General features: G+C 40.2%; 2 protein-coding genes across 7 annotated transcripts in view; one reads left to right on the top strand and one right to left on the bottom strand.

Moving 5' to 3' along the window:
* Positions 1-19143, top strand: part of ODF2L (outer dense fiber of sperm tails 2 like) — a 604788-nt gene that overhangs the window by 168347 nt on the left and 417298 nt on the right. The gene's annotated exons all lie outside the window — the stretch shown is intronic.
* The window catches only part of LOC146404293 (calcium-activated chloride channel regulator 4-like), a 38649-nt gene that overhangs the window by 2432 nt on the left and 17074 nt on the right, over positions 1-19143 (bottom strand). For both annotated transcript variants that reach the window (XM_085024209.1, XM_085024208.1), the window contains 9 exons: positions 17980-18088; positions 16584-16761; positions 16038-16256; positions 13229-13456; positions 10618-10795; positions 8959-9065; positions 6241-6456; positions 5389-5656; positions 3936-4106 (listed from right to left, as the gene is read on the bottom strand). In XM_085024209.1, coding sequence (XP_084880335.1) covers positions 3936-4106; positions 5389-5656; positions 6241-6456; positions 8959-9065; positions 10618-10795; positions 13229-13456; positions 16038-16256; positions 16584-16761; positions 17980-18088 — 1674 coding nt within the window. The remainder of the gene's footprint in view (positions 1-3935; positions 4107-5388; positions 5657-6240; positions 6457-8958; positions 9066-10617; positions 10796-13228; positions 13457-16037; positions 16257-16583; positions 16762-17979; positions 18089-19143) is intronic.

Below are 19143 nucleotides of genomic sequence, written 5' to 3' on the forward strand. Positions count from 1 at the left end.
GAGTAAATTTCCCTGTGCCATACACTGGTTTCTTGTTATCCATCTATTTTACATATAATATCATGTATGTATCAATCACAACCACCTGATATGTCTCTCCCTCACCATGTTTCCCTGTGGTAAACATAAGTTTGGTCTCCAGTCTTTGAGTCTGTTTCTGTTTTGTAAATTCTACTGTATCATTTCTATTAGATTCCATATATTAGTGATCTTATATTTGTCTTTGTCTGACTTACTTCACTTAGTATGATAATTTCTATGTCCATCCATGCTGCTGCAAATGCCATTATTTCATTCATCATTATGGCTGAGTAATATTCCATTGTAATATGTATCACATCTTCTTTATCCATTCTTATGCTGATGAATATTTAGGTTGCTTCTCTGTCTTGGCTATTGTTAATAGTGCTGCAGTGGACATGGGGGTGGATCTTTTCAAATTGTGGTTTTCTCCAGATAGATGCCCAGAAGTAGGATTCCTGGATCATATGGTAGTTCTATTTTTAGTTTCTTAAGGAACCTCCATACTGTTCTCCATAGTGGTTGCACCAGCTTACATTGCATCAACAGTGTGAGAGGGTTCCTTTCTCTCCACAACCTCCCCAGCATTTATTGTTTGTAGACTTTTTCATGATGGCCATTCTGACTGGTGTGAGGTGATACTTCATTGTAGTTTTGATTTGCATTTGTCTAATAATTTGTGATGTTGAATATCTTTTTATGTGTTTTTTTGCCATCTGCCTGTCTTCTTTAGAGGAAAGTGTTTAAATCTTCTGACCATTTTTATTGGGTTGCTTTTTTTTTTTTTTTTTTTTTTTTTACATAGAGCTGTATGAGATGTTTGTATATTTTGGAGATTAATCCCTTGTCGGTTTCTTCATTTGCAAGGATTTTTTTCCCATTCTTTGAGTTGTGTTTTCATTTTGTTAATGGTTTCCTTTTCTGGGTAAAGGTTTTAAGTTTAATTAGGTCCCATTTGTTTCTTTTGCTTTTATTTTCATTACTCTGGGATGTGGATCCAAAAGGACATTGCTGCTGTTTGTCTCAAAGAGTGTTCTAACTACATTTTCCTCTAAAAGTTTTATAGTATCTAGCCTTACATTTAGATCTTTAATCCATTTTGAGTTCAGTTTTTTGTAAGATGTTAGAGGATGTTCTAATTTTATTCTTTTACATGGAGTTGTCCAGTTTCCCAGCACCATGTTTTGAAAGACTGTCTTTTTTCCACTGTATATTCTTGCCTCCTTAGTCATAGATTAGTTATCTGTAGGTGCTTGGGTTTATTTCTGGTCTTTCTAACCTGTTCCATTGATCTGTATTTCTGGTTTTATGCCAGTATCACCCTGTTTTGATAACTGTAGCTTTGTAGTATAGTGTTAAGTCAGGGTGCCTAGATTCTTCCAGCTCTGTTTTTCTTTCTCAAGATTACATTGGCTATTTGGGGTCTTTTCTGTTTCCATAAAAATTTTGAATTTTTTTTGGTTCTAGTTCTGTAAAAAAAATTCATTGGGAATTTGATAGGGATTGCACTGAATCTATAGATTGCCTTGAGTAGTATAGTTATTTTGATGATATTGATTCTTCCAGTCCAAGAACATGAAATATCTTTTCATTTGTGTCATCTTTGATTTCTTTAAACAGCATCATAATTTTCAGAGTATACATCTTTTGCCTCCTTAGGTAGGTTTATTCCTAGGTACTTTATTCTTTTTGATGTGATGGCAAATGTGATTGTTTCTCTAATTTTTCTCTCTGATATTTTGTTGTTAGTGTATAGAGATGCAAGAGATTTCTGTGTGTTAATTTTGTATCCTGCAACTCTTCCTAATTCATTGATTGGCTCCAGTAATTTTCTAGCAGCTTCTTTTGGGTTTTCCACGTATAGTATCATGTCATCTGCAAATAGTGACAATTTTACTTCTTTTCCAATTTGGATTCCTTTTATTTATTTTTCTTCTCTGATTGCCATAGCTAGGCCTTCTAAAACTATGTTGAATGAAAGTGGTAAGAGTGGACATTCTTGTCTTCCAGCTGATCTTAGAGGAAATTCTTTCAGCTTTCCACCATTGAAAATGATGTTAGCTGTGGGTTTGTCATATGGCCTTTATTATGTTCAAGTAGTTTCCCTCTATGCCAACTTTCTGGAGAGTTTTTATCATAAATGGATGTTGAATTTTGTCCAAAGCTTTTTCAGCATGTATTGAGGTAACCGTAGAGTTTTTACTCTTCCGTTTGTTAATGTGGTTTATCACACTGATTGATTTGCGTATATTGAGAAGTCCTTTCAACCCTGGGATAAATCCCACTTGATCATGGTGTACGATCCTTTTCATGTATTGGTGTATTTGGTTTGCTCATATTTTGTTGATTATTCTGCATCTATGTTCATCAATGACATTGGCCTGTAGTTTTCCCTTTTTGGGGAGTGTTTTTATCTGGTTTTGATATCAAAGTGATGGTGGCCTCACAGAATGTGCTTGGGAGTGTTCCTTCATCTGCAAATTTTCAGAAGAATTTCAGAATGATAGGTGTTAACTTTTCTCCAAATGTTTGATAGAATGTGACTGTGAAGCCATCAGGTCCTGGACTTTTTTTTTAAGAAGTTTTTAAATCATATTTTCAATTTTACTACTTGCGGCTGGCTTATCTATATTTTCTCTTTCTTCCTGTTCAGTCTCGAAAGGTTGTACCTTTCTAAGAACTTGTCCATTTCTTCTAGGTTGTCCATTTTATTGGCATATAGTTGCTTGTAGTAGTCTCTTATGATCCTTTGTATTTCTGTGGTATCAGTTGTAATTACTCCTTTTTAATTTCTAATTTTTTTTTTTTTTTTTTTTTGTCTTTTGTCTTTTTGTCTTTTGTTGTTGTTGTTGTTGCTATTTCTTGGGCTGCTCCCGCGGCACATGGAGGTTCCCAGGCTAGGGGTTGAATCGGAGCTGCAGCCACCGGCCTACACCAGAGCCACAGCAACGCGGGATCCGAGCCGCGTCTGCAACCTACACCACAGCTCACGGCAACGCCGGATCGTTAACCCACTGAGCAAGGGCAGGGACCGAACCCGCAACCTCATGGTTCCTAGTCGGATTCGTTAACCACTGCACCACGACGGGAACTCCTTAATTTCTAATTTTATTGATTTGAATCCTCTCCCTTTTTTTTCTTGATGAGTTCGGCTAAAGGTTTATCAATTTTATCTTTTCAAAAAACTTAGGTTTTCATTTTATTCATATTTTCTATTGTTTTCTTCATCTCTATTTCATTTATTTCTGCCTGATTTTTATGATTTCTTTCCTTCTACTAACTTTGAGTTTTGGTTGTTCTTCTTTTGCTAGTTGCTTTAGGTGTGAGGTTGGGTTGTTTATGTGGGACTCTTCTTGTTTCTTGAGGTGAGATTGTATTGCTACACACTTACCTCTCAAAGCTGCTTTTGTTGTGTCCCATAGGTTTTGGGTCATTGTATCTTCATTATAATTTGTCAGTGGGTATTTTTTGATTTCCTCTTTGATTTCTTCAGTGATCGTTAGTTTAGTATCATATTGCTTAGTCTCCACTTGTTTGTGTTTTTTGCAGTTTTTTCTTGCAGTTGAATTCTAGTCTCACAGCATTGTGGTCAGGAGATTTCAGTTTTCTTTAATTTACTGAGGTTTGATTTATGGCACAAGATGTGGTCTCTTCTGGAGTGTGTCATATTACCATTGATAGAGGTAAGAGGCTCCAGCAAATATAATAATGGCTGACATTTACTGAATGCTTACTAGATGCCAGGCACTGGATTAAAGCTTAGATTAATTTGGAGGCAAACCATAGTATGACTGAGAACTTCATTCCAGAAATGGGAAAAGCTATACTTTGAGTTGTAAAATACTTGAAGCCTTAATCATATCAACTCTCAATTACTCAGGACATCACTTAGTTTCAGATATTATGTTACTCACCATTCACTACCCAGCCTGGTATATATGCAGCTCTATTCAATGGATGCCTTAAGTTTCGTGTGACAGCACTTGCTCCTCCAAGAGCCCGTACTTTTAAGCTATATCTGCCATTTTCTGAATAAGCCGTAAAATATCTTGAGTAGACGCCATCATTCTTGATAGAATCAGCACCTTGTTACCGAAGTGAAAGAATAAATTACTATTTTAAAGAAAATGAGAAATTTAAGCATTTTCTAAGCCAAGCATATGGGCTTTAGAAGCATATCCACTTGATTGGGCTTCCTACTTTGTGATTGACCCTTTAGAAAATATTTCCATTTTGCTCTGCCATCCAGTATCTCGTTGGATTGATTTCCTAGAGTCATTTTGTATCTATAGATACACATCTATATGTGTGATATTACATATGCATATATGATATTACCCACACTTACACACCGATAGCTGTGTATGTATAAGTACTTTCATCTTTTCCACTTATATGCCCGTTACTATAGTGCTCTTACCATTTCACAGCCTAATGGTTTGCTTGCAGCTCTTACTTTACCTAAATATAATTATGTCATCTCTCTATTCAAATGAAAAGGGTCCCCACTAAAGGAAAAGTATCTCTTTTTTTGTCCTTTTAGGGCCACCACCCATGGCATATGGAGGTTCTCAGGCTAGGGGTTGAATCAGAGCTGGAGATGCTGGCCTACACCACAGCCAGGGCAACACGGGATCCGAACTGCATCTGAGACCTACACCACAGCTCATGGCAATGCCAGATTCTTAACCCACTGAGCAAGGCCAGGGGTTGAACCTGCATCCTCATGGATCCTAGTCAGGTTCGTTAACTGCTGAGCCACGATGGGAACTCCCCAAAAAAGTATCTTTGACAGAGCATGACTAACACTGTGTGTCCTGCTCCCGCCCAGTCAGATCTGGTATTTGATGATGGCCAGTGACGTCCCCCCTCTCTTACTGCAGGTCTGCCTGCCCTTGGGCCTCAGTTCCCAAGACTGTATGTGAATTTTCCCAACTGTTGGGAAATTACTCTTGACCCCCCTCCCTTCCAGGGCCCCAAATTATACCACTTAATTCCATACTATTGCTAGTGTTTCATTCTCTCTGGCCAGACTTTCTGGATGACGTGCCCCTAAGAAACAAATACTTAGTGTTCTTTATGTTGCCCCCAATCTCTTGAAGGGGGCCTTACTATATGATGACAGATGTTGCTTGTCTAGATGACAAACAATAATGACCGTAAATAACACTTATTGAGTGCTTACCATGTGCGAGACTTCAAATCATTTTGTAGGTGTTACCTGGATGGAATGAATGTCCTGCTTGTCTTGCTGTTTATCCATAATCTGTACCGATTCTTCTGGCTCCTGTCCCTCTGCCCCACACTGCCACAGGGACCCCATAACATATGAAAATATAGCTTTATTCAGAAAAACCTGTTAGGTACCTGCACCGTTATCCAAAAGTTCCAAAACTTCTCTTTTCCCAGTATTTGATTCAATGAAAGCAGTCACACCGGCTCCGAGAATGGGGATATACCCTTGTAGAATTTCTGCATAGACAATCATCGGGCTGGGGAAGCTGCTTGTGTCTTTATTCATTTTAGCATTCACTGTGATTGGGGGCACAGCAGAATTTGATGCCTGTGAATTTACTGTAATTGTTAATGTTTCTGCGTTTGCTTTTGCTTGAAGACTGTAAGTCCAAACACCCACCTAAAAATTCAGGGGAAATATATTAAGTATCCAAGATCAAACTATGTTCTGGGTTTCCATTATCTCACTTTAAAATAGATTTTATAAGTGTGTTTCATAATACACATGGTTTTGAGAGTTTGAAGTTTTGAGGGAAAAGGATAAGACCTGAGGCAGCCTGGGCAGGTCATCCTGACTGTCATGTTGCTTAGTGTCCAAACGCTGTGGAATCTCAGCTGGGAAAGATGGGTTTTGAAAAGTTTGCCCTGTTTTTCACCTTGCTCTTTGACCTGAAATCCCACAGGTCCTATGATCTGGTGGTACCCAGCGATGAATGTGTTGCTATCTACACACCATGTTGCCTCTTCAAAATTATTCTTAGTCTACCTAATTTTTCCCTTCTTTTCCTTCCTCCTAATTAATAAGTTATTTTCGTTTTCTTACCCCTGTAATCTTAAGGACCATGACACATAGAAAGCATATTCTATTTTATCTTAATTTTGAAGATAATGCAAGTATTGGCACGCACATTTATGATATCAAAGAATGTACTTTCAGCTATATGACAATTTACACGGACGTCTGCAAGCTGCTTGCTTGCTTACCTTTGCAGTTCCTGGAATACTGAGATGGGCCATTTTGGAAACGGCATCCACTGTGAAGCTTCCCATCAGTGTTCCATTGGGATCCAAGAGAGAAATATCGGGACGTTGTTGGACCCATGTGACAAGAAAGAATGTGTCCTTTCCCACGGTGCTGTCAATTATCACAGTGCCATTCAACCACTCATTACTGTTGAGTTTCAGTCCTTTGCTTTCAAGCTGTTTATGTATATTAAAAAATTAATGACTGGAGAATAGAGTGATTTTATTTTTTCTTTCTTTAGCATAGTTCCTACTTTCTAGCCTGAGAACAAACTTAAGTATGTCATACCACCTTAGTCTTGTGGTCTCTCTGAAAGGTCATTGAAATGTGACAGTTGACAGTCAGAAAATGTGGAAATATAGAGTCTGAGAACAGGATGGCATATAATAAAAGCATTGGAGCAGGGGACTGGGCTGTACAGTTAGAGGTATGGCCCTATTATTATTGTCCAGTTGTCTTGGCAAAGACTTCAGGCTTTAGCATTAGTGGGTGCTACAACCTTAGAGAAGGGTTTGCAGAGGTGTGTGTGTGTGTGTGTGTGTGTGTGTGTGCACGTGCACACTGCTCTCAGTTTGCCCATCTTCATGATGATCTAAAAGAAAAGAAATCCTTGACGATGGTGACTTAACTATTTGTTAGAGACACAGTAAGGGAGGGCCCTGAAGAGAGAAAATCAGCACCAGCAAATAATGAGACAAGCTCTTAGGGCTATTCTCCTGATGTGAAGTCTTGAAGTAAGTTTCCACACATTAGAGAGCATGTAGCACTAGGGGGTAAATGTGGAAAGAGGGAAAACCAATGTCTCTGAAAGTTGGAATCAAAAAGAGAAGTGAAAGATAGGACTTTTTTCTGAGAGGTGCTAAAAGGAAAGTTCTTTGAGTCTTTGTGGACATTCTCAGCAAGGAGAGCCAGCTTTATCCACTGACCAAAAAGTTCTTCCTCCAGAGGTGTCACTTGAGGAGCGATGAGCAATCCCACTTCCACATCGCACAGTGCTGATAGTAGGACAAGCGTTCTGCCATTGAACCTGATGGCTCGGTCGTGTGTTAAGTGGGCGTATCTAAGTCGGCAAGGCATTACTATCAGAGTCGAATTGGGATGTGAATGACAGTTTTAGCCTTCTCCTCGGGAAGGTTTAAGAAGGCAGAAGGCTCAACCTCATCATAGTACTGTGGGAAAACAACTAAATAAAGGGTGAGATGAGGTCTTCCCTCTATATCCCAGCAACACCGTCCAAATCCAAGTTCCTATCCACTCGGATTGTTATAACATGCCTCTGTCTTGTCACTATTCTCTCCCAAGAGGTGCCCACGCACATAAATCCAGGTTCACCTTTCAAAATGTGCTTTCCTTTTATTATTTCTCTATTTGCGAACCTTTAGGCATTTCATGTGAGTGGATCCGAACTTTCTGCCTCACCCTTCCATTCTCAAAACTTCAAAGTTTATACCTTCTGCATGCAAATGTCTGTTTTGTAACGGATCTCCCATTCTTCTCGTATATTTTAAAATTCCTTTGGAATATTCCATTTTAGTATCCTACCATTCACTCAATTACCAAGATTACAACAAAACACAAAATAATATCCTCAAAATCAGTTATCTCTCCTTACTTGTCAGTTTTACTCAATTTTCTATCATTATTCTCTCAGTCAACCATGGTGAAACCCTCAGATATAAGCTTTATTCTCCTTCAGTTTATTTTATGCATGCTACCAACCTAGATCTCAGACCAGTGTTTAATCTGAATGCGGAGTGAAGCTTCAAACCAGATCCCTAATCAGTCTGCATGTATTATCCTAACCTTACATCCTATAACTGCAGTCCTCCTCATTGTCTGAGAGTAGAGGAAACTAGGTTTGTTCAGGTGATCATGGCAGGTTTTAATGTAGGCAGTTGACTTGAATCGGAAGTTGGAAGACAGATGTCTTGGCTAAAGTCACGTGATACTGACTTGGAATGGATATAGATGGAAATAGAATGTTGTAATAATATATTTTGAAGAAAATAGGCTGTGTTGACATTTTACACAGGACATAAAAAAGAAGAATCAATTTACTAAAAGCTTTTCAGTGTAAGAATCAGAAAATAGTGGTGTTACTGAAACTCAGATGAGAAAAGGAGTTGAGGTGAATAGAGAGAAGAAAGGTGAATAAAACAAAAAGCTAGTGGAAAGAGTGATTGAAGAGTTAAGATAAATCTTATGCCTATAGATAGGCAATGACTGTTCAGTCCATTTATCATGAAAATTTATTTCTAAGATACATTCCTTCTACTTACAAACCACATTATTGATTTCATTTATCTAATTTAAATATAGCAGAAAAGTTGGGGAACTTGGAAGCATGAGCTTTTTAATGCATTCATAGAAAACTTGATTCTATATTATTGGACAAAGTCAATTTTTGGTGGAAAGTTTAACATTATTAGGATTTGATTTCATCCCTTAACTAAATCCTATGAGAAAGGAAAAATACATCTGATATTTCACTGCTTATATCACCATTTTACAGTTAATTTGGTCACATCTAAAGGATAATTTCTACCTAAGACTGATCTTTAAAATTTTAGTTAAAACTTACTTTAAGAAAAACATAGGACTCAAAGCTTATATCATCCAATTATTTTTGTTGGTTATGGGTAAATGCAAATAAAACCCCAAGGACTTTGAACTCTGACCTGAAGAGACTGCTGAGAGATATCGGTGTTTCCTGATGCGAGAGCCCCAAAAGCATCAATGAGGCCATTGTTCTCGGCTTCATCTGTAGCATAAAAATGGACTCCTCCTAAAAGGTAAATATATTAACTGGGTTGCTTTCTAGAAAATAAGTATTTTTCACATTTTAGTGATTAATAAGCTAACGCGGTAAGCAAAATCCTTGTTTCAGTATGTATTATTAAAATGGACCCCCCCAAAAAAAATGGACCCAAATCAGAGAGGTGTAAAGATGACTTCAGAAATGTTAATTTATATAGTCAGAACTAGGGAGTTCCCATTGCGGCTTAGCGGGTTGAGAACCTGACTAATAGCCACGAGGACATGGACTCCATCCTTGGCCTCACTCAGTGGATTAAGGATCTGGCATTGCCGTGAGCTGTGGTGCAGGTCACAGATGTGGCTTGAATCCCTCATTGCTGTAGTGTAGGACAGCAGCTGCAGCTCCAATTTGATTCCTAGCCTGGGAACTTCCATATGCCGCAGGTTATAAATAAATAAATAAATAGTCATAACTAGAAAGGTATAAAATACCTTCAACCCCACTTACAGAAATCTTCTATTCTGAAAATCATTAAATAATCATAGAATACAAAAGAAGACATTACAGTTCTATTAAAGCTCACAGACTTCATACAGCCCTTTGGGGGAATTATTCAGTTTCACTTAAGATACAGTTCTAACAGTGTCAGCTTTCAGGTTTTCCAGCCACAGTGGATTAGAATCAGAACATCAGAAAGGTTAAAGAGCTTTCATATGGAGGTATCCTGACGACAGCTGGCAATGAGGAGATAGGAAAATGGTCAGCAACAGAGACAAATCCACAAAAGCACTGCTTTTAGGTGGACGCTTTGAACAGAAATAAAACTTTGCAGTGGCTATGAAAAATTACTTTGTAATGATAGTAGTTTGTATAATTAAGTATTAAAAAGCCAGTACGTATTAGATAACATTAGAGGTTTGAGTCAATGCAATAACTGATATTCACAGCGTTATAAATCATGCATTCTCAACTGTGTGTAAGAAGCCCTGGAAACACGTAGTCTGTTTCATCACATCCCTGTATCTAAGACAATACCTACCCCACAGTTAATCTAGAAACGATGTTTTCGGCTGAGCTTGTTGAGCCCTCCCCTTGCCCCGCAGTCTGGGTCCTGGTCACGGGATCTCTCGCAGCCCATCCGTGTGCCTTTTGCGTTTTCATCCCAATGCGACTTTTGGGTCACGACCTGCTCGTTTCCCTCCCCTCTTTCCTCCAGTAAAAGGAAGCCCCTCATTCGGTGTCCAGCTCCAGTGTCACCTCGTCTCTCATGCCGTCTTCCCCGACTCTACAGCCCTGGCAGAATTAAAGGCTTCCTCTGCTCACATAGTGCTGACTCCTGTGCACGTCTCCTGTTATGAAGGAGTGTTTTCTGATTATGCTGCTTATTAGTAGTTTTATCTGTCTCTCCAGCCGGCTGGACTGGGAGGGCCTTGAGAAGAGAAATCAGTGTGGTTTAACTCTGATCCCAGGCTGCTGGCACAGCACCTGCCGAGCAGGAGCTCAAGAGAAGTTGAGTTGTCTGTCGCCCTGTACACTTCTGCACTGCTCTCAAAGAACTAGAATATCTGTCACATTTTACCTGTTGCCGTGCTCATCTCTATGACTGCTTTATCAGCACTTGGTCCCAGAGCAATAAAATGAATGATGGCCCCACTTTGTTTCACTTCATTGACACAAGCACCTGCAGTGTTATCTTCTCCATCAGTCAGCAGCACTATTTCAGATCCATCTGTGTGTGAGTAAAGTTTTCTAACCACCTGCAGATATAACCAGAGCATTATTACAAGTGTCCCTAGATCAAAAGGACTTATGGAAGATTAGGGAAAATGTACATAGAAAATAAAGTGTGCAGGAAAAGAGAGCGCTTTTTAAAAATCTTAGAATCTGCAGTCAAAAATTTCGCTCAGGGAACTTAAACATATCTTTATTTCCTGTCCACTTGCTGTAGGGAATGTTTGCTCAAATGAAGTTTTTTGGGAGCAGGGCCATGGATAGTTCTACTTGGGTTAATTGTCATTGACATCTCAGTCTGGGGACTCAGGGCAACCAGACACCAAAATATAATGGCAGAGTGTGACACTAAATATTTTATGCTGTCTTTGACTAGAGTGCCTCCAACAAGCCTTCCGTGTATAAAGTCTGTTGCACTTACAGCTGGAGGCATTAAGAGTCCACCTCAGGAGTTCCCTCCGTGGCACAGTGGGTTAATGATTTGGCTCCTCTCTGTGGAGGCGCCAGTTCCATCCCTGGCCCAGCTCTGTGGGTTAAGGATCCAGCGTTGCTGCAGTCGTAGGTCACAGCCCTGGCTCCGATTCAGTCTCTGGCCTGGGAACTTCCATATGTCACGGGGCAGCTGAAGAGTCCACTCCAACTTTTTTTTAAGTTAATGATTCCAAATTAGGGACCTCTCAGATGTTTATAAGGAAAAGATGGAAAATTCTAAGCAGGTCAAGGTCAGGGATCTTGCTATATAGTCACCTCTAATATTTACAAGCAGAAAACTAAGCATATTGGTGGTGCTCCAAGAATACACGACTGATTGAAATTGAGCTCCTTTCCTTTCTGCCTGAGCCACTGGTTCCTTCTCACCCTTCAAATCCTAGCTTAAACGTCACCTTAGAGAGAGCCTAGATGGGCCCTGTACCTAAAGTCGGGGTGCCATTGTCTTCCTGGTTACTCTGTTACACCACTCTGCATAGTTCCTGCTCATCCCATTCTCCACAGTCCTCGGTTATTGCTGAGGGAAACTGATTGATTGATTGATTATTGTCTGTTCCCCACTGGATTGGCATGCAAGCTTTGCTTGGCACATAAATAAATATTTGTGGAATAAAAATATACCGTGTTAGCTCTCGGCTCCCCATAATAAATATATGTTGAATGAATTATAATGGTATAGCTTCCACTATCCCATTATACCAATGAAGTAATTGAAGACTAGTGAAGTGACGAATCATGCTTGGGGCAGAAAGCTGGTACGTGGTAGTTGGAGTTTGAACCCAGGACTTCATGTTAGAAGGCTACAGCAGGAATGCCATGCACCTTATAAAAAGGGAGATTTAATAGGTTCAGAAGTAGCAGGACAGTTCACGTGAAGGAGCAAGGACTTCGTAAAATTAGTAGGATTTTAACAGCAGGATTTCCAACAACGGAAGGAAGGAAACATTTAAGGCAGAGAAATTGCATGAGGAGAGGTATGGAGGCTGTTGGTACATAGTGAGCTGGCAGAACAGTTTGTACATAAATTGCTGGGAGCAGAGAGCATTGGGAGGGGAGAAGTGAGAAAAAAGTGAGGGCAAGTTTATCAGAGAATGAGAAGCTCTTAAATAGCATCAGACAGAGGAGTTCAGACTTAATTGTATAAATTATTAGCAGACAGTGAAGATTTCTAATCAGAAAAATGACGCAATTGATATTAACTCTGAACTGAAGATCATTTGGATAAAAATGAGACTCATAATAATAGTTATGGTGAATTATATACTTGCTGTGTAATGAATACTGTTCGAGGTGTGAACATGTAATATTTCACTGGTCCCACAGTAATCCTGAGATAGGCATTCTTACCTGCCTATAGTTTATAGATAAAGCCTTGAGAATCCAAAGCGACTGAAAACTGGCCTAGATCCCGGAGCTAGGAAGGAGTAGAGCCCGTACTCTGATGTTAAAACTCCTGCTTCCGTTCTGACCGGTGTGCCCGACCCTGAGAGGGACTAACCTTCCTTCCTGCCGCAGGTCTTGCTGTGGTTCCTGCTGCATCCGCTTTAGCAGGATACCACTGGATTGCCGTAGCAGAATGTCACAGAAACTGAGATGAGGTGGACCAGTTTGAAATCACACCGTGTAACCTGCCGCATGGCCGTAAAACCTGATGACTTTTGCTGCCCAAACACTCTTACTTATTTCACTAACACTTACTGAGCACTGACCACTGCATGGTGACAGGACAGTCTGTGACCTCACGGGGCTTATGCTCCGGTGGAATTGTAATAGTCATTTACTCACCCATTAGTTTAGTCACTGACTCACCAATCCATTAAATAATCAAGAACTGGGGTTTTGCACGTGCTTAGTACTCTGTTTCTTAGAATTAGTTATGTTAAAATTAGGCAGTAAATATTTGCAGCATCCCTTTACATAAAGATGTTCTAATAATAAAAACAACCTATATTTAAAAGTATGCTTTTCACCTCAAACGCTGTTTGAATCCCAGAGCAGATAGAAGTGCCTCCATTAGCAGTGGTAGGTAAGCTCCCCAAGAGCTTGTCTCTTTCGTTGCTGCCTGTTATTTGGATTAGATCACTTCTGATGCTGGCAGTGCCGTCAAAGTGCACCATCCCCACCCAGGATCCATTTTCAACAATCTGCATGAGGAAATACTTTGCTGCTTGATTCATTCGATTCAGGCGGTTAGAACTCTGAATAAAAAAGGGATAAGAAAAACAACCAAGTGATTTTTGCCTGGAAAATAACTGCACATCACACAAAATGAGTGAACACAATTTGCTAGTAAGAATTTTCTTTTTAGGCATTCCTGTCGTGGCTCAGTGGTAACAAACCTGACTGGTATCCATGAGGTTGTGGGTTCGATCCCTGGCCTTGCTCAGTGGGTTAAGGATCTGGCGTCGCTGTGAGCTGTGGTGTAGGTCACAGATGCAGCTTGGATCCAGCATTGCTGTGGCTGGTGTAGGCCTGCAGCTGTAGCTCCAACTGGACCCCTAGCCTGGGAACCTCCACATGCCCTGAGTGAAGCCCTAAAAAGACAAAAAAAAGAAAAAGAATTTTCTTTCTGTTGATAGTAGGTGGTATTATTAAAGGGAGCAATATGTTTTTAATTGATAAAATTTAAAAGTATAGTTGTGTGTATTGTGGAAACACACGTGTAGCAGAGTAATGAACACAGGCTGATCATCGTCCTCTGAGCACACAAATCTGAGGTGTGGAGTAGGGCGGCGGTTGGGTTGGAGTTAGGGTGTGATGACTCGGGAACTAGGACGTGCCTCATTACTCTTGGGATCCTCTGCTCAGCTGTGTTGAGATGAAACCACTCCCCAGGTCCCATGGACTCCAGCTAGAGTCTGCAGTCTCCCCATTCTCTGCTCACTAGACTACCCAAAGGCTGAATTTACTCGAGCTGCAGCTAACTTATGAGGGGCCTCATCCCTCCCTCACTCATTTCCCCTTCTGCTATTAATCTCTCCGCACCGCATTTCCCCTGATGGGTTAATTGGAGTTGTTTCTGTGGTAAACCATTAGGAAGCATGTCCCTGTTCCCAGGTGAATACCCAGAAAGCACACCTCTTCATACACTTGTCTTTTGCAGTCCTTCAATACCAGGTGATCTGTGCAGCTCATCCCAAACTCGCCCAAACACCCCTCTGCTCTCCCCGGGACCAAATCACAGTGGAGGACGCCTACCGCCCCATCTCTGCGGGCCCTCTCTGCCACTTTAAACTTGGCTCTGCCTGCACCCCGTCTAGGGGAGGCCGCTCGTCTTCTCCCAATCGGGAAACTCATCTCTCCCCAGGGACACCTCCTAGAACACTTCGACGGACTGGTGTCTAGCCCTCTGAGGCTCTTTCCCAAACCCTGTGCTCTTGTTAATTATTTCATTCAGCTGTAGCATCCTCTGGCCTTTTCACTCGCCACCCAACCCCTGTTTGTTGATGACATTATTCCTGATCTTCAGCATATGCTGTGCGTGGCTTCAAATATGCCCTTCTTTTAGGGGCATTATCACCTTGCATCTGCTCATTTGTAGTCTGCTCATTTCAACAGTTATTTATTGAGTAACTTCATGTGATAAACCCTATTCTAGGCAGAAAGGATGCAAAGATGACTAAGACACTGTCTAAAGCCCTAGGTACATCGTTCCTAGAGAACAGAATTCCAAGTCCTAGAGGAGCTTGCAGTCTAGTGAGAGGGAAATGTTATACTTTCTATGTAACATATGGCAATAGAGACTTGCACAGATCACTGTGGGAGACCCACAGAAGGGCCCTTAGCCCGTCCTGAAAGACCAGCCTGGAGGAAGTAGGTACCTACACCAGATTTTGAAGCATGAGTATGAGTTAACACATGAAGGGGAAAGGAGGGAAAATTTTCTCTATCCAACTATGAACTCTTTAAGCAAACAAGTCTCTGTTCTTAGAACTTAATACGATGCCTGCCATTCATTTAATGATGATAGAAGGAATGAATGGCTAAATCCGGACATATTCTTTTTTTTTGTCTTTTTGTCTTTTCAGGGCCACACCCACAGCATATGGAAGTTCTCAGGCTAGGGGGTCTAACTGGAGCTGTAGCCGCCGGCCTACACCACAGCCACAGCAATGTGGGATCTGAGCCACGTCTTCGACCTACACCACAGCTCACAGCAACGCTGGATCCCCAACCCACTGAGCGAGGCCAGGGATCGAACCCACAACCTCATGGTTCCTAGTCAGATTCATTAACCACTGCGCCACGATGGAAACTCCTGGACATACCTTCTTTGTGGTGATTTTTTGTCTGTGTCTTTGAGCATAAGGAGGTCATTTATATAGAGAATGCAAGAAAGATAAAGCCATGTTAAGAATTCTCCCCATTGATCTTGTTCATTGACTTGGAATGGAGTTTAAAAGCCTTCAGTCCACTATCTTCACATGTCTATTAAGTTTTTCCAATAGATAAGGGGGGGAGGTCAGGAAACATTTTCATATTTCAATCTTTAGTTCTGATTTTCTAACTAAAGCTTTGCTAATGAGCCTAGAAGTACTCCTCAAATTCTCCATTTTCTGGATAAAACAGAGGTTCTTGGATTAGGTCCTTCTAGCTCTATGGCCACCCTTTCATTGTAATATTCACTGCTCCTCTTGAGTTCATGACCACAGGAGGTGACGGTACTTAAGCCGCCATGCAACGTGGAACAGCCCAGGGGCAGGGAGCCTTCAGAGAGTTTTTAAGCATTCAGTCAAGGCTCTGACTCTACATTTAGAACAAATGGGCACATGAACTTACTGACATGCTTCCGGACTTATCGAGAACTAAGCACACAATTCTCTCACTGATCTTCAGCAACGAGAAGACGGGTGCCGGGGGCGGTGCCACCATTACTTCTGTGATATTAAAATCCTCGGAACTGCTGATCACCTCCCAGGTGCTTCTGGAATCGCACTTTTTATTCTGTAGGCTTGGAGCTTCTCGGTTATGGTTTTTTTCATTACAGAACTCAGCGACCTAAGAGGTTAATAAAATGACAAATAATTTTTATATTCAGTGTATTTAAAAACTCAACCACAAATCTAAAAAAATGAAAATCCTCCAAATATGTTGTTTATTGAATGAAATATGATTCACTGAGGAACCATTTAATAGTTAGGTAGATTTCCAATAATAATAATAATAGATTACACTAGTTGAGTGCTTACTATGTGCCAGTCAGTGTTCAAAGCATTCGATATTAATAGTCTAATCCCTCAAGTCACCTGCTCAGATATTTATAAAGTTCATCACATGTCCTTTGATTATAAATATACAATCTGAAGTAATTATTGGTATACTTACAGAATCAATACCTTGCATAAACATTATGGATGTCTTTTCAGTTTGATATTTATCAGGGAAGAATTGACAATCTTTTTCATATAGTTTTGTATTAGCATCAATTCTGCATGTCCTGGTTATACAGCTGCCTCCTTGACACTTATTAACTCTGTTTATACCAGTAATACCTGTTGAGCACCTGAAAATATGTGACAGTTAGTCTTTGAGACAACCTAATCATTAACACTTTTTGAAAATCTTAAGTGGTCTTTGTATCAATGTTTATAATAATGATCTTTGTGTCAAGGTTTTGTTCTTATTTGAATACCACATAGATCCTGTTTTGATAGTAAAGTTTAAGATTTTCTACCAGAGCACTTATCTGTATTTCAAGAAATTTTAGAAAGAAATTTTAAGTGGAATCTCCAGTATGTACAATGGCTGAGTTCTCTGCTGGGATTAAAGCTCCTTTTTCCCATTTACACTAATGGCTACAGGCTCTGCTTTTCCGAACACCTCTTGTAGTAGCTTGTGATGGTGAATGCACTGCAGGTGTCTGGACTAGGCACCTGGTGAAATCATTGACTCTAGGTACCACTTTAGCCTAAGACTCGTTGTATATTTTTTATTCAAAGAAGATATCCTCAAAAGTATGAAATGTTTCATAGCTTCAGGTTTTAGTTTAGCTTGTAGGGCAGCCCTTTACACAGAACACTAACTTCAGTGCAAATGAGTTCTGGCAGCTGTGGCAGAGGTATAAAAATGTGTCAGCTTGGCTACCAAGTGCTTTTGAAGCTAGTGTATTTTAAATGGATTACCAGCCGCACCAGAGGCACATGGAATTTCCTGGGCCGGATATTGAATCCAAGCTGCAGCTGAGGCAATTCTGGGTCATTAAACCCACTGCCCTGGGCTGGGACTCAAACCTGCACTTCCGCAGTAACCCAGCTACTGCAGTTGGAGTCTTCTTTTTTTTTTTTTTAATTTTTTTATTTTTTCAGGGCTGCACCCGCGGCATATGGAGGTTCCCAGGCTAGGGGTCTAATCGGAGCTACAGCTGCCGGCTTACATCACAGCCATAGCAAGTGGGATCCTTAACCCACTGAGAGAGGCCAGGGATTGAACCTGCAACCTCATGGATATTAGTCAGATTCGTTTTCCCTGCACCACGACAGGAACTCCTGCAGTTGGATTCTTATCCCACTACGCCACAGTGAGAACTCCCAAGATAACCACCTACTTTAAAATACATTTTCAAAAAAAAAAAAAAACCAAAACAGAAAAGCATTGCTTTGTGACATAGCATCTGTTACCTGCATTGAGGTGAAAATGAATACATGGCTTTTGAAAGAACTCAAACTAAGGAAAAGACTAAATTAAAGCCTGCAGTAATTTAGTACAATTTAAATGGCCATGCCTTGTCGCTTCAATTTTCTTTGACTTCGCGCTGTAGAAAGGCTCATCATCATTGTACTCATCAAACACGCCCCAGCGGAGATGGGCCCACTCGTGCACAAACAGTCTGCCTGTGGGGAGATATTCCAAATACAGGATCACGATTCAAGTGACAAAATTTGTCTCATATATTTCAGGAAAATTTTTATAAAAATATATTAAATAACTGCTAACATTTATTTTCTTGTTTATAAAAAAGCATATTGCCTTGCATTGCATTTTATTGTTAAATAGTATTTTTAGCATGTTATTTTTTTATTCCACAGCCTGTCAAATCAAATAAATATTTATTTTATATATATAAGCTATGGGCAGAATAGACGGGGCTTTGAGCTTTAGTTCTTGGGGCAGGAGGCAAAACGTCATAGATATTACATTGGTTTTTGACTCTGCAAACTCACTCCTGCCAACATCATAAACAGATATATAACATACCCATAGTACTAAATTTTCGTGAAAGTACAATTTGTTAAAAAATATCTATGCATGCTCCTTGGGGGGTTGTTAATAAAAAAAAACAGACCAAAAAACACTACCATAGATCAACCTTACATAAGTTGAGGGAGGGTGTAAATGAGGTGATTAAATTATAGTACTTAGCACATAGAAGCATTAAGTGAAAACCATTATTGTTAATTATATATATTCATATATAATTTATATTTATATTTTATATTTATATAAAAGGTCTTAGGAACATAAAGATGAGTAAGATCTAGTCCTTGACTAGGATACGTTTAGAGAGAGGGGGAGTCAGAATTAAATTTTTTTCCCCTAAGAATTTCAGAGGGAATAGAAGAATAAAGGTAAATCCGAGCTTAAGTTCAGAAAGAAGAAACATGTGGGATTTTTGTTTTAGCAATATTAGGAAAAATTTCAGAGGAGATAGAAATGGAGAAGGAGCCTGGAGTTCCTGTCGTGGCGCAGTGGTTAACGAATCCGACTAGGAACCATGAGGTTGCGGGTTCGGTCCCTGCCCTTGCTCAGTGGGTTAACGATCCGGCGTTGCCGTGAGCTGTGGTGTAGGTTGCAGACGCGGCTCGGATCCCATGTTGCTGTGGCTCTGGCGTAGGCCGGTGGCTACAGCTCCGATTCAACCCCTAGCCTGGGAACCTCCATATGCCAT

The sequence above is a fragment of the Sus scrofa genome, chromosome 4, assembly GCF_054392235.1.
Source record: "Sus scrofa isolate SSC_HxYL_T2T_F1_AM1 chromosome 4, Sscrofa_HxYL_maternal_Yorkshire_Landrace_v2.0, whole genome shotgun sequence".
Lineage (NCBI taxonomy): Eukaryota > Metazoa > Chordata > Mammalia > Artiodactyla > Suidae > Sus > Sus scrofa.